This window comes from Battus philenor, unplaced genomic scaffold, assembly GCF_028537555.1.
Source record: "Battus philenor isolate CCGP_79_NKW_IND1 unplaced genomic scaffold, ilBatPhil1.0.hap1 SCAF_27, whole genome shotgun sequence".
NCBI lineage: Eukaryota > Metazoa > Arthropoda > Insecta > Lepidoptera > Papilionidae > Battus > Battus philenor.
The window spans coordinates 92501-106969 of record NW_027181690.1 but is presented as its reverse complement, the minus strand read 5'-3'; the positions used below and the strand labels follow the sequence as shown (position 1 = coordinate 106969).

Sequence of the window (14469 nt, the reverse complement as noted above, 5' to 3'; positions counted from 1 at the left end):
AACAAAGTTATAAGACGATCTTGTTAAGTATATCAAGGACGGTGGATGCAGGCGGCTCTCTTAAGTTCTATTGCAAATCTATGGGGGAGGCTAATGCCCAACTGTACGCGTCTTAAGGCTGAAATGATGATGAACGTTGTTATGTAATATGAATAGCTGTAGAAATGTAATAATTTCATGATTTATTACACATTGGAATCAAATTTATTATCTTTGCGTAACTCTAGCAATTAAAACATAACTTAAATAATTGTATAAATAAAGGAAATTAACGACAGTAAACCATTTGTAGTATTTTTATAAATTAAATCATGTTTGAGAAGGTCGCCGCATATGTTATCATTTTAACAAAATTGTACTGTCAATGCTCCTCTAAAGGTAAGTGATAGTGTATATACACACTTTTAGTTGGAATTTAAGACTGAATTTAGCTTGCTTTATATATAATTAAGCAGCCTACATCCGAGTCCGATATTACTATGTTATCGTAGTAAAGATACAAAGGAGGAAGGAAAACTAATTACAGATAAAACAGATAAAAACACCTTTTTTACCTTATACTACAATCCATTTATCTGTAACTGTTAAAAGGCTTTCTCTGATTGAAATAGGTAGATATCAAATTTTGATACCGTTATGGCTATTCTGGAATTAGCGAATTTAAAAATAGAATTGTGAAAAATCCTGCTTGTTATTAAAAATTCTCATGCGGTCGTGCATATCCGGCGAGCGCAGAGGAGCTCCTGCACGTGCACGTAGCCGAGGAAGATGATAGTAAAGAGTGACCGAAGGAGGCGTGTTCACACATGCACAAAGTGTATTTACATTTGACGCGACCCTAGCGCAACGGCAGCGACCGCGTCACTGGCCGCGTCCAAATTAAAATCGCCGTTCGAATTTGAATTCGAACGCGTCAGAATTATTTAACAAAAGTATTGTGGCAGCAGTGGCCAGCAATATAGAACGCTACAGACTATTAAAAATATTATTACTATTACTACATTTATTATTACTATTAAAACAGTATAATAAAAACGAATTTAGAAATTTTTGTCATACTCAAACTCATTTTAATCGTTCACTATTATGTTATTTATTTAATTTTAAAAGATTTTTAAATGAAATAAATATACTACGACTTAATGATAACGTTTTATAGTAATTTTAAACATTTATCACAATGTGATCGCACAGATGTGAGCATAATTAACGGCAGTCCGGTAAAAATAACGGAGGTGCCGTTCATGGCCATGTACAGGCCGAAGGGCGACAGTGGCAGGCCGTACCATTGCGGCGCTGTGATAGTCAGCGACAGGTTCCTGCTCTCCGCGGCGCACTGCTATCTGTTAGTATCACATTTTTTTAAATGATTGCGTTAGTTAAGGTAAAGGTAATGCAACCGACAGTGGTTGGTGAGGAAAAATTCTCGAGTGGCGACAACGAAGTAAGAAAAGGACCAATATTTAGCCACTTCCGCACATGAAGTGATAGTCGCGCAACAAAGTCCACCGCCCGCCAGCCTGCTGATAAATGCGTATGCGGCAAACAATGCGAATTACACAACTGCCACCGTTAAACCACTCGTTAAGCCACTAGATGTACCGCCGACGACATGTTCAAAGTCGACGGAAATCGTTGGTGGCGATCATTGGGGCAGGGCTATACCTCGCAGTAGGCGTCTATCAGCATAAAAGATGACAAAGTGCCCATTTTAAATTTAAACTATAATATTTTTAAACCATACAGATTTAATTCTAAATAATGTGAAAACTATACATCTTTTGATATCTGGTAAAAAATGATGGTGCGCGTGAGCGATGAGACAGAGAGAGCGCGATTGGCAAAATATACACGAGATGTGTGAGACCAGATGACTATGTTTGCATTGTATGCTTCACAAAAAGCGTCCGAATCAGGATCTAACCCGCAGCCAACCATCCTGTAACAATCCTTAACTATTCGGCTACGACTACTGCTATACTAATATACTTGGATTTTAAATAATAATAAGTATTTGTAGTCTGTTTGGTTTATCTCAATTTTCGCAGTGTTCTAGATGGACCCCCCTGGGCCAACAGGGTCTATATTGACCCGACAAAATATGAGGTTTCATAATTAGTAAACGGGGTCCACAACAATATAGACTTCGCCTATCAATCTAAACAGAAAACATTTTAAGACGCTTAGCGACTGTTCTTTGTAACAACTTGCACATACCGTATACAATACGCGTTGAGCCTGCTTCGAATCTTCATAGTTCTGACGGGTTTTGTGAATACGACAGAAATGCAGCTGCAGGGAATCCACTTGAACGAGCTAAATTTTGAGTGTTCTATGAGAAAAAAGTCTGAGATCCTTTGGTGCATATGATGCAAGCTTAATATTTAAAATTGATTATTTTTATCATCACAATACACTGACAATAATACTTATTTGCAGCAAAACTATACCAAAATACAGAGTTACTGTTGGCACAGACAACGCTCTGCAAGGTGGCCAAGATTACGACATAGAGGAAACAACTGTACATCCAAAATATTCAAAAGACAACAACGACAACGATGTGTTGGTGATCAAAATTATAGGAAAAATATTGTTTAGTGAAAATGTGCGCGCCATTGCAATGGCGTCGCCAGATTTAAAAATAGAAGAAGGGGCGTTAATGGAAACGATGGGTTTTGGCTGGACTAATCCGGTAATAATCATAAACAAACATTTTTTTCTAAACATCAATGTTATATCTATTATTAATAAGTCAAAAGGTCCAAATTTTAAGTTTATGTATTAACTGTTGTTTATATTGTTGTTGTTGGTAGCCCTGGGTATTTAACAGTTTCATATGAACTAAGATCACGGAGAGGAAAGATCCGTAAATTTAAATAAAAAATTACTACGGGTACTCGTAGGGGAATTTTGCTGGAAGAGCAAATGAGGGGGTAGTCTGTTGAAGATGTTTAAGGCTTTATTCCTGACCAAGCGTATGTAATCGTGAAAACGTTGTCTGGAGTCGAAAGTGGCTCCAAGGTATTTGACCGAGTCCTTCCAAGGATTAGATGGTTGAAAAGGGAGAGGGTGCCCCGGTCGGCCCAAGTGTATATTGATCAAACTTAGCCCATATTTATTAAAATTCTGAAAACTAGGAAAACGATATTTAACGAATAAAAATAGTCAACCACTCACAAGGCGAGAAGTATCGTAGAGCACTCGTAGAGCACAGAGAAGAGCTGCAGACCTCTCAAGTTTAAGGTTCCGTTACGAGATCACGGTCCGGCAGGCGTAGCGTAGAAGATCCTTCCGCAAGCCAGACGGACGATCTTGTTAAAGTCATCGGAAGATACTGGATGCATGCCACTTCCGACCGGTTCATTGGAAAAGGGGGAGGTCTAGGTTTGGTGGACTTTCTAAGGATGAAATAATGATGTTGATGATGTAATAAATTTGAAAGTAAATTGTTTATATGGGCTTTAAATATAAAATCTCATTAAAATTATGCGTATATACATATTTATCCTCGTGAATTTAATAATTAAAATTTTATTATAACAAATGACGTTCTCCGTAATTTTCAGAAAGAAAGAAACTCATTTTCGAACCAACTTTTAAAAATTACGATACCGTGCGTCGATCAGAGCCAATGCAAGGAGAAGTTCTTCCCTAAATTAACTCCAACGATGATATGTGCCGGAGGAACGGACAAGGACAGCTGTAAGGTGAGATAAATAGTTTGAAGTAGGAAAGTTGTTAAACAAAAATATGATATTGTACTTCGTCACGTTGAAGCTCTCTTCAGTATTATTAATGCCCTTAATATGGTTCCCAGTTAACCATACTAGCAGCTACTCACCTTGGGCTAATTTTTTAACGTCGCAGCTGTATTTTGACTGCAATCCCAAAGAAACCTGCTAATAATATATATCCCCTACGACACAAAATTCTAAAGATCGATACAGGCTTGCCCTTCCAGATAATGGAACAGCAATAGTCCACAGTAATCGGAACCAAATGAAAAAGCCACAATCGCCACCACAATCCTCGTAATGGGCAGGTTATCGTTTATTAGTAAATGAAACAATTCTGGTGTTTACCCCGAATATTTTCTCAGCGGTGACGTTTTCGAAGCGAATAATAATGGCATGATTGTTCAAATCGATGACAATTTACGGTGCCAAAGAAATATGAAATTATTTGTTAATTTATTTTGTCTCAAAATACTTTTGATTATGATTGTCTACAATGACAATGAGTACATTTCAATTACAGATTGAAATGTACATATTGGCTTTTCAAACGAAATTAAAAGTTTAGTAAAACCCGATTAAACGAAATTGTATTAAATAATGTAAAAATATGTGTAAAAATTATTTATTTCAGGGTGATAGTGGTGGGCCTCTTACGTATAATAACAAAGTTGTTGGTCTCGTATCGTATGGGCGAAAAACTTGCGGTCAAGCAGGCGTGCCTGCTGTTTACACTAGGATATCGGCTGTACGAGATTTTATCGACAAAGTTATCACGCCATGAAAATGTATATAATTATTTGAATAATTAGTTTTATGTAATGTTAATAGTAGTAATAAAAAAAATTATTGATATTCTTGGCAATTTTATTTTCCTTCTCAACTTATATTTATCATTTTATTCTAGTGAAATGAAATTTTAAAATTAGTTAAAAAAAATTTAAATAGTAAATTCTGTAATAATAATTATACGATAGTAATTAAAATGCATTCAATGCACATTAAGCATAAAATAATTGTCGGATAAGAAAAGGTAGAGAAGCATTATCAAAACGCCAACAACCTTCGGGTGTCATTGAAATGTCAACAAGACTTACATTATCAAACTTAGTGATACGACAGTGTTGGAGCTTTCGTCGGCAAAAATCGTATACGAACTACTTAAAAAAAATGGAGCCGAAAATCAACTTGAAACAAGACCCCGCTTACATTAAACTGCAGGAATTTTACAACGCGAACGCTGACAAAATTAACATTCTCCAACTTTTCCAACAAGACGCCGACCGGTTTAAAAAGTTCAGGTAATTAAAATTATATATATTTTTTAAATCAATTAACGGTAATAATGTTTGCCATATTTTTCACAAGAGACTACAGAAAATTCTTGGTCAATAAATATTTGTACCATCAGTTGCGTTGTCTTATGACATAAATTTTTCGAAAAGGTCGACGGTACACTCCAATGTCACGGGTCAGATGAGCTAACGAAATTATCATTTTATTATATGAAATTATGTAATATTTGAGCATTTCATGTACATCTGAGTTTATTCTCTTTTATATCTCAAATAATTTATTTCACTGTTATTAGGTAATTCAAAGATTTTTGTTAAATAGCACATCACAAATGTTGGGTGACATGAAGTAGTCAATACATGTAAATACATGAGAGATTCCGTACCTTATCTTAGGGGCTGGCAAGCTTGTCATTCAAGAGAAGACAAATAAGTTGAATACAAAATATATATTTATTCATAGTGTTATTTGTCTGTTTTCTCTATTGAAATAGTTGGACTTGATTGTACATTTATTAAAATGATACATTAAATACAATTTTTTTTTAATTTTCTTTAAATAAATTAAAAATTTATTAAATATTTTCAACTAGTCTTTAAACATAAGTATGCTATGGGACTCTACCATGGGATACTTATCACCAGCTGTGACCATCCTATAGATAAAACAATTAACAATTAACAAAGGCACCTTCCATAACATTAAATTCTCTTTGGTCATTACAAGAATATTTTTAGCCTTATTCAAAAAACATCAATTTTAAATCTTTTTATTGTTATGGTGCATCTAAATTTCCTTTCTAAAGTACTTCAAACATTTTGTGAGCTAGCTGTAAAAAGTAGTTGTTGAGCCACATTTTTTGTGAGTGATGGTTTGTTTGTTGTACATTCACAAATAACTCAAATAAACAAATTAAGAAGTATGATATGTCCTTAAAGTAATTAAAAATTGTATTTTCAGTCTTCGTCTTCCAACACCCAATGATGGTGACATTTTGCTGGACTACTCTAAGAACAGGTTGGATTCTACAGCCTTCAACCTGCTTCTTGACTTGGCTAAAAGTCGAGGAGTTGAAAAAGCCAGGGATGCCATGTTTTCAGGTATAACTACACTATTAATTAATTTTTTTTACCAATCACCATGATTTAGTAAATTTCTTTTAATTAGGATTTCACAAATCAGTAAGTCAGTTCTGGTTAGCTATTAACTAACCAATCTTGATTTGCTCCATCCACCAGCAGCCAGGTTGGACAAGTTTGAAAAGGTAAAAGTAACTTGGACTTGAAGGAATGGATTTACCTTTTACAATAGTTTTTTTAACTGTTTTTGAGTTGTGACAATATTGAGAATTTGAATTTAGAAACTAAATTTCATCATCAATATGTAAAAAAATCCTTCAGGGCAATAGGTATAGGCATGTATAATACAGTTCCACAAGAAATCTTAAACCTCTAGAATTGAAAATTAAAAGTATATTATTAAGTAAATCTTATTTAAGCATTCAACAATTTTTAGTTTATTGAAATGTGTGGAAAGTAAATAAGTCACCAAAGCAAGTGCTTTACTAATTTACACATGATTGATATTATCATTTGATTTGTGTCTCAGTAAAATGAAAAAGGTTCCTTATTCAATGTCATGAATGACCAAGTATGTGAAACATTGGTGACCCTGCAGACCTCCATTGGCCCTGCATGTTGATGTCATGTTAAAATAAAAAATATTTGTTCTCCAGGAGAGAAGATAAATTTCACGGAGAATCGTGCAGTGTTGCACATTGCTCTTCGCAACCGCCAGAACAGACCCATCTTGGTTAACGGAGCCGATGTCACGCCTGATGTAAATGCTGTTCTTGCTCACATGAAGGAGTTCTCGCAACAAGTTATTAGTGGGCAATGGAAGGGGTGAGATATAAGCATGTAATATATTGTTATAAATCACTTGATGTCACTTGATATTATTTGTCTAGAAATGAGGTTGCTACAAAAAAGAATTAATATACAATCTGTATCACATTAGTTCACACCATGCTATTCAAAAAACTTCTCACATACCATGTCCATACCAAGACCAGTTTAAAATCTCGCACAGAATGTGCCGAATATACAATGATCTCAACAATAAATCGCCCAGTGTCAAAAGTGTTCGTACTATTGTGTGCTATAGGTTTACAATAATTGCAAAAACTTCAAAAAAAATAGGGGATGTCCATAGTGTGTTTTCATAGAACATGGAACATGGTTTGACAATTTCATATTGAAAAACCTAATACATGTTGCTTGTAAAGAACAAAGTTTTAAATTGATGTTAGACAATTGTTTGTGCAGGTACACGGGCAAGGCAATCACTGACGTCATCAACATCGGCATTGGAGGTTCCGATCTCGGCCCGCTCATGGTTACAGAGGCTTTGAAACCTTATGCCAATCATCTTAAGGTACAATTTTGTTCAAAATAATGCAAATATACACCTAAATCCTTTTGTACACGATTTTGAAATAATGCAGTTCACCAGTGAAAATAAATACAATTTTGTTGTGTTTAATTAATTGCCATTGTATATATTTTAAGATAATTGGCTTACCCGGCACTTGATTTGGCAATTGAAATATCATATCATATCATTCATCATAAATAAAATAAATATTAGCACATTAACACATTTAAACTAATTCTGTTTATAATTATTAATATTATCGACTTGTCCACACCACAGGAGAACCCTGGTTCCCTTATCCATCCTCTTATACAAAAATAATATAAAAAGGGATTATATGAATTTTCTCAGTCACTTGCATGTGTAAGTGATTCTTAAAACTTCATAATCGCGGTTAAATCTTAACATTTCCTTGAAGCTTGAGCATTGAGAGATGTCATTCGCTGGAAGACTCCTCATCCAACATATATCAGACGGAGTGGTAGAATTTTCTAGAACTTTCTACCAAAAAACTATCATTTTCTGAAATTAAAATTGTTTGCATTTTGATTTAAGGTACATTTTGTATCAAACATTGATGGCACCCACCTCGCCGAAGTGCTGAAGCGGCTGAACCCAGAGACTGCTTTGTTCATCATAGCATCTAAGACCTTCACCACCCAGGAGACGATCACTAACGCCACGTCAGCTAAGAACTGGTTTTTGGATGTGGCCAAAGATGTAAGTTAAATATTGGTAAATAATGCCAACATATTGAATATATTTTTATTATTAAGTTCATAATTATTATTGTATTATAAAGCATATACTTTCTAATATAGTAAATATAAGTTAATTTTTATTCCAATATATGAATATTTCCTACCAGTATTATCCAACTTAAAGTTAAAACAGTACTGGAAAGCAATAAATAAATAAATTAAAAAAGCTTAATTACAAAAAAATCACATTATAATACTTCATATTTGTTAGGTTGTCTCTATGACACAGGCCTCTCCCCATACTCTCCACTTTTCTCTATCTTTACAAGTACTTCTTCAACTCCTTTGTTCAGTTTCCTCTTTCGGAAGGCACAATGTGATCACACCAATGCAATTTTAATTCTTTGATTTTTCTAGCCACATCTGTTACTTTGGTTCGGCTTTTAATTTTCGTTCTTTAAAGCAAATACACACACTTCCATCCATTAAAAGAAAACAATAATTAAAAATAAAAATATTTATTATTATTTTTGTATTGAAATTGCAGCCATCGGCGGTCGCGAAGCATTTCGTCGCGCTGTCCACGAATGGTGAGAAGGTGACAGCGTTTGGCATTGACTCCAAGAACATGTTCGGCTTCTGGGATTGGGTCGGTGGAAGGTTAGTATTGTGTTTCTGATATATATGACAATATCAACGTGCAGTCTCTAATGTTTTGTTTAACTAAATGTAACGTCAGCATAATAATGAGGGAAATGTGTACCTATCACATATATCTATATGTGTGTTGTGCTAATATGGACTAGCAGTCGAGTGCGGCCTGCTACACGGCTGCCTTATTTAACGACCGCTAAACAAGCGTTATGTGTTATGTCAGGGGTGCGCAACCTTTTCAATAAACGGGCTTATTTAATTTTTTTTATTGGCGGATCGCACATAATGTAACACTTATTAATAATTTACAAAACTTTATTTTTGACAAACATTAGAATAAGGATATATATAAATTTTAATACAAAATAAAAATAAGATTAGGACGGACAAACGAATATATCGGAAAATTTTATTGATAAATTTGGTACCTCGGTTTTTCGATACAAGCGCATATATAATACATTTGTAGCTTTTTAATCGTGGACCACACAGTTTTGATCGGTGGTTATTATCAATCAATTGTTTCGGTTTGGCGTGTACCGCCATTTTGTTATAATTAATTTAATAATAATATATTGATGACAAATAGTCCATAAAATAAATTAGATTTTCTAAATACGTAGTGGGTCGCATAAGTATGTTTAACGGGCCGCGTGTCGCTCATCCCTGCGCCATGCGATTTAACCCTTAATAGCCTAGAGTTTCAATTTTGATACCAACCTTTTAAACCGAATGTTCACATTACTATTAGTTTTTTTATAGGTTGGCTGTACGTACTTTACTGTTGAATAATATTCTTTCCAACAAAATTAAAAAAAATCGATTTTTCCCTTCATCTAGACCCTCAAGCAAACACAGTAATATTAAAAAAAAATCACTTTCGTAAATCGGGCTATTAAGGGTAAGATCAGAGCTTCCAAAACCTTTTTCTCGTGGATCACTTTTAAAATGCAATTGGTTCCAATGGACCTGGTGCAGCTACATCTCTGCCATATTCTCAAATTTTTTAAAAAAATGTGAACATTTGTTATAGCTATCAAAATTGCCGTAACACAAATTTAATTTCTACGAAGAATTGATAGTTTTCGAAACAAATGCCGAATTCATTACTTTATGGGATACAGTCTTCTACTGATCGGATTGTATAAGGAGTGCGTTTAGTTTAGTTTAGTTTAGTCGAATGTTCAGTGGACGAGAGCCGCCACAAGTTAAATAATTAATTGACACACTGCACGCGAAACACCCAGTCACAATATTTTAGTTTTTTAATGTCGAAAGATAAACTACTTAGGAATCTTGAAGCCTTATTTGTTCGTCAACACAGAGACCTCTGTTGAGTCTGAGTTGAGTCTTCCATGGACCTCTCACGGATAGCTTGAAGCACTGATATCTAAGGGACTAAACAATAACAAGCCAACAAATGTTTAATGTATTTTTTTAATTATTTGTGTTCTTTTTATTTTATCTACACAGATATTCCCTGTGGTCAGCTATTGGGCTATCGATCTCTCTCTACGTCGGGTATGATAACTTCGAGAAGCTTCTAGATGGTGCTAGCTTTATGGACCAACATTTCACCACGGCGCCGTTGGAGAGGAATGTAAGTTATATATGGTTAATGAAATATCCAGTTCAGTTTTTCTTGTTAGGATTAGTCGGGCCCCATCCAGCCCGTCTTTGTGAAAATATTTTAGGAGCTTGCAGTGGAACGTTTTACGGCCAACATGATGTTGATGAATCAACCTTGTCAAATATTTAAAAAAAAATTGTTTGTACTTTTTCCTTAGTCTATTTCATATGATTTCGTTTTTTTATTGTCTTCGTGTACAATAATGGGTTAAATAAAATAATTAAATGTTCTAGTCTAGTTAAAAAACCGCAAACTAGACAACAAGCTATATCTATTTCCTAGATTTCTCTTTGCCAAATAAGCTGTCTGCAAAACTATGTGAACTTCCGATGTCCCTTCCAAGAAACAATAAGCACAAGTAAGAAAAGGACCAATATTTAGCCACTTCCACATATGCATAAACATTGGTCCTTTTCTTACTTAGGATGGACTTGCAAGGTAACGCCTGATTCCATTAAATATAAGCTCAAGAACAAGGACAGGACATCGGATGGTACTTGAATAAAGATATTTTAAATTTAAATACCTATAACAACACTTAATATTTTTTTCGACTTATTTAATTGTGTTATTCGCAGGCGCCTGTAATCCTGGCGCTGCTGGGCATTTGGTACCACAACCTGCACGGCGCGGAGACGCACGCGCTGCTGCCGTACGACCAGTACCTGCACAGGTGCGTGGGTTGTTGTCATTTAAAACATAATATTTGTACATTTTTGTTGTTACAGTAACATCTGAAAACGTTAACTCATTGGAAAAGGCTTTGCTCGAACCTTCGCTGCGAGATCGATTCAGAAATGAGGTGATCTGCAGAACGACCAAGGTCACCGACACAGAACACGAGAACACTCCAAAAGCAGATTGTGCGAAGTGGCAGTGGGCAAGACACATCGCTTTTTTATCGTCCCCGGTTTTGGGTGCTTTTTGTTCCCTCCGCTTTGTGTGGCGCGTGTGGGACATTACAATATCGGATTCACTCATTTTTTCTGTACTTATATTATTTATTTATCTTTCTATTTATTTTTCTTCACAATTTCTTTTTAATTTTCCTTAAATCCTTTTATTTAACAGAATACATCGAAAGTTGACTTGATGCTTTATAATATTTTGTGTTCTCGTGGTCGGGCTCTACCCGACTCTATTGAAGTCCGTTACTTCCGTTTCTATCCCGTGGTCTGCTGCGCCGCTTCTTTGCAGAGCTTTAGGAACGTAGGGCGACATTTGTGTTCGCCCACGAGGGAGACGGCACTTTCCTCTTCTACTTTCTGATCTATTTTCACCTCGAGGTTAAGGCGGAGGGTAGACTCTGTGCCAGGTGGACCGACGACATGGTCAACGTCAGAAGTCGCCGGATCCGGGCGAAGCCTTCCAGGAGGGGTTATCGGCCGACATAAATAAAATAATACGCACATACTTTTACATATATTGTATTGAATGTCTAATAAATGTAAATTGTGTAGATGTTTGATATTTGTTTGTCGTGACTTTATTTTTGATATCTGTGAGCAGTGTTTGTTAAATGGTTACCGATGGTTCTCCAGGTTCGCAGCTTACTTCCAGCAGGGCGACATGGAGAGCAACGGCAAGTACGTAACGCGCGCGGGACAACGCGTGGAGTACTCCACCGGGCCCATCGTGTGGGGCGAGCCCGGCACCAACGGGCAGCACGCCTTCTACCAGCTCATACACCAGGGAACTAGGTGAGATATTTGTTAACTCGTCTCTTTATTTCTAATGCGTTCCATTTTGGAATAATGCCTCAGAATCTGAGAGCCGGTGAACCGGTAATAAGCCTGAATAAAAACTAACCGAGTACAAAATCGTTGCAGGTTGATCCCGTGCGACTTCATAGCTCCCGCACAAACACACAATCCGATCTCCAACGGCATCCACCACAAGATCCTCCTCGCTAACTTCTTAGCACAGACGGAAGCGCTCATGAAGGGCAAATCTGCGGACGAGGTATGGATTTTTGAACAAACATATATAATTAAATATTTATATATTTATTTCTAATATGACATTAAAAATATCTCATTAAAAACAGATCAAAACTGTGTTGTTGCTAAAATTATTTTTAATATCGTGTGCTTAATCGAACATTACGATTAAGAAAAAATACATTTTTGAAAAATAAGAAATGAACGCCATACTGTGAATACTAGTAAGTTAGACAAGTCAGGCGTGACCCCCGAGACAGCTGTCATATATCCACGCACAGGATGTTCCTGAAACTTAGAAAACTAACTCCGTTGCTGTTCTAGAAACGTGTTAATTACTATCTGAATGCCCTTTACTGACACGTTGCAATTTCCAGGCTAAAGCAGAGCTAGAAAAGTCGGGCATGGCCCCCGAGTCCATAAGCAAGATTCTGCCGCACAAGGTGTTCCTGGGCAACCGGCCAACCAACTCCATTGTTGTTAAGAAACTCACACCGTTCACTCTCGGAGCTCTTATCGGTACGTTTGTTATAACTTGACTTAGCTGATATCTAATGGAATCAGGCGTTGTTTTGCGGAAGTCCAACCTAAGTAAGAAAAGAACCAATATGCTACATATATATATATATACATACTTACTTCCTTATATACATACTTCCACCAATGCAGTAGTAGTCGTGCAATAAAGTGCACCGCCCGCCAGCCCGCTGATAAATGCGCGTGCGGCAAACAATGCGAATTACACGACTACCACCGTTAAATCACTTAACATTTGTTTCACCTCTCCACGGGGCATCCTCGGGATTAATGTTACACTGATTAGTGCCAAACACAGAGTACTCTGCATTGTTCGGATCTCATACAATTTCATTTGTGATAGCTAAAAACATTTCATCTTAAATTTTACTTCAATTGAGTAACCAAAATATTTTTTACAGCCATGTACGAACACAAGATCTTCACCCAGGGTGTGATCTGGGACATCAACTCATTCGACCAGTGGGGCGTGGAGCTGGGCAAGCAGCTGGCCAAAGCCATCGAGCCCGAGCTGCAGGACAACAAGCCGGTCTCCTCCCACGACGCCTCCACCAACGGCCTCATCAACTTCTTGAAAGAAAATTTTGCATAATTCGTCACCAGCCTAATGTGACATGTTGTACTCTGTTCCATTAGAAATTTTAATCTATGCTTAAATATGTACATAATCATGAATGATTTATTGTCTATGTATCGTCTACTTATAACACATATTTTCCACAAATACTAAACTGACATAAACATAAAAATTACATTTTGATAGTCTTGTTATTTATAGCAGAAAGTATTTGGCGGATACTGCCTCGGATCAAGCCTGTAACATTGTTGAAGAATATATTTTGAGACGTTTATTGTCGCCCCCTGTTCGTGATGATCAAAAGTGTATTATAAATAAATATTTATTGAAATGCATTAGGAAGTCAACAGTCAAGTTGTTATATATTTTTTATCACTTATATGTTGATATGTTAAGAAATTTTAGTATTTTAGCAGACGAGTATAGAAGAACGTTATTAGATCTGTTTAGTAAAAATTGTGTGTTTGAGTAGAAAGTTGATTACAAATTTTATGCTATTGAAAATTTTATATTAAAAATATTTTGAAATGAATCCTTTGTTTTTTTTTTAAATACCAAACGGTTTCGTTGAAATGTAATAAAACCATGGTCATGTTTATTCTAAAAAATCATTTTATTTAGCTAATTATTGTACTTTTACTTTTATGGCCCACGAGCGCTATTACACGCCCAAGCATAAGAACGTTTATGACCCGCGGGCAGTAATTCACGCCCAAGCATAAGAACGTTTATGACCCGCGGGCAGTAATTCACGCCCAAGCATAAGAACGTTTATGACCCGCGGGCGGTAATTCACGCCCAAGCATAAGAACGTTTATGACCCGCGGGCAGTAATTCACGCCCAAGCATAAGAACGTTTATGACCCGCGGGCAGTAATTCACGCCCAAGCATAAGAACGTTTATGACCCGCGGGCAGTAATTCACGCCCAAGCATAAGAACGTTTATGACCCGCGGGCAGT

At 36.2% G+C, this 14469-nt stretch overlaps 3 protein-coding genes across 3 annotated transcripts in view; 2 read left to right on the top strand and 1 right to left on the bottom strand.

Annotated features, from left to right (window-relative positions):
- Positions 1–311: 311 nt before the first annotated feature.
- LOC137925647 (vitellin-degrading protease-like) lies at positions 312–4521 on the top strand. Its single transcript, XM_068769121.1, has 5 exons — positions 312–378; positions 1195–1345; positions 2440–2695; positions 3570–3710; positions 4372–4521. The coding sequence occupies exons 1-5, from the start codon at positions 312–314 to the stop codon at positions 4519–4521; spliced, it is 765 nt and encodes a 254-aa protein (XP_068625222.1).
- Positions 4522–4817: 296 nt separating this feature from the next.
- On the top strand, positions 4818–14010 carry Pgi (glucose-6-phosphate isomerase). Its single transcript, XM_068769044.1, has 12 exons — positions 4818–5038; positions 5994–6133; positions 6769–6937; positions 7361–7469; positions 8025–8189; positions 8718–8830; positions 10298–10424; positions 11033–11127; positions 11996–12154; positions 12284–12416; positions 12772–12913; positions 13333–14010. Exons 1-12 carry the CDS (start codon positions 4818–4820, stop codon positions 13521–13523), a joined length of 1764 nt encoding a protein of 587 aa, XP_068625145.1. The 3' UTR covers positions 13524–14010.
- Positions 13740–14469, bottom strand: part of LOC137925646 (uncharacterized) — a 17210-nt gene continuing 16480 nt past the window's right edge. The window contains exon 4 of the mRNA XM_068769120.1: positions 13740–13745. Coding sequence (XP_068625221.1) covers positions 13740–13745 — 6 coding nt within the window. The remainder of the gene's footprint in view (positions 13746–14469) is intronic.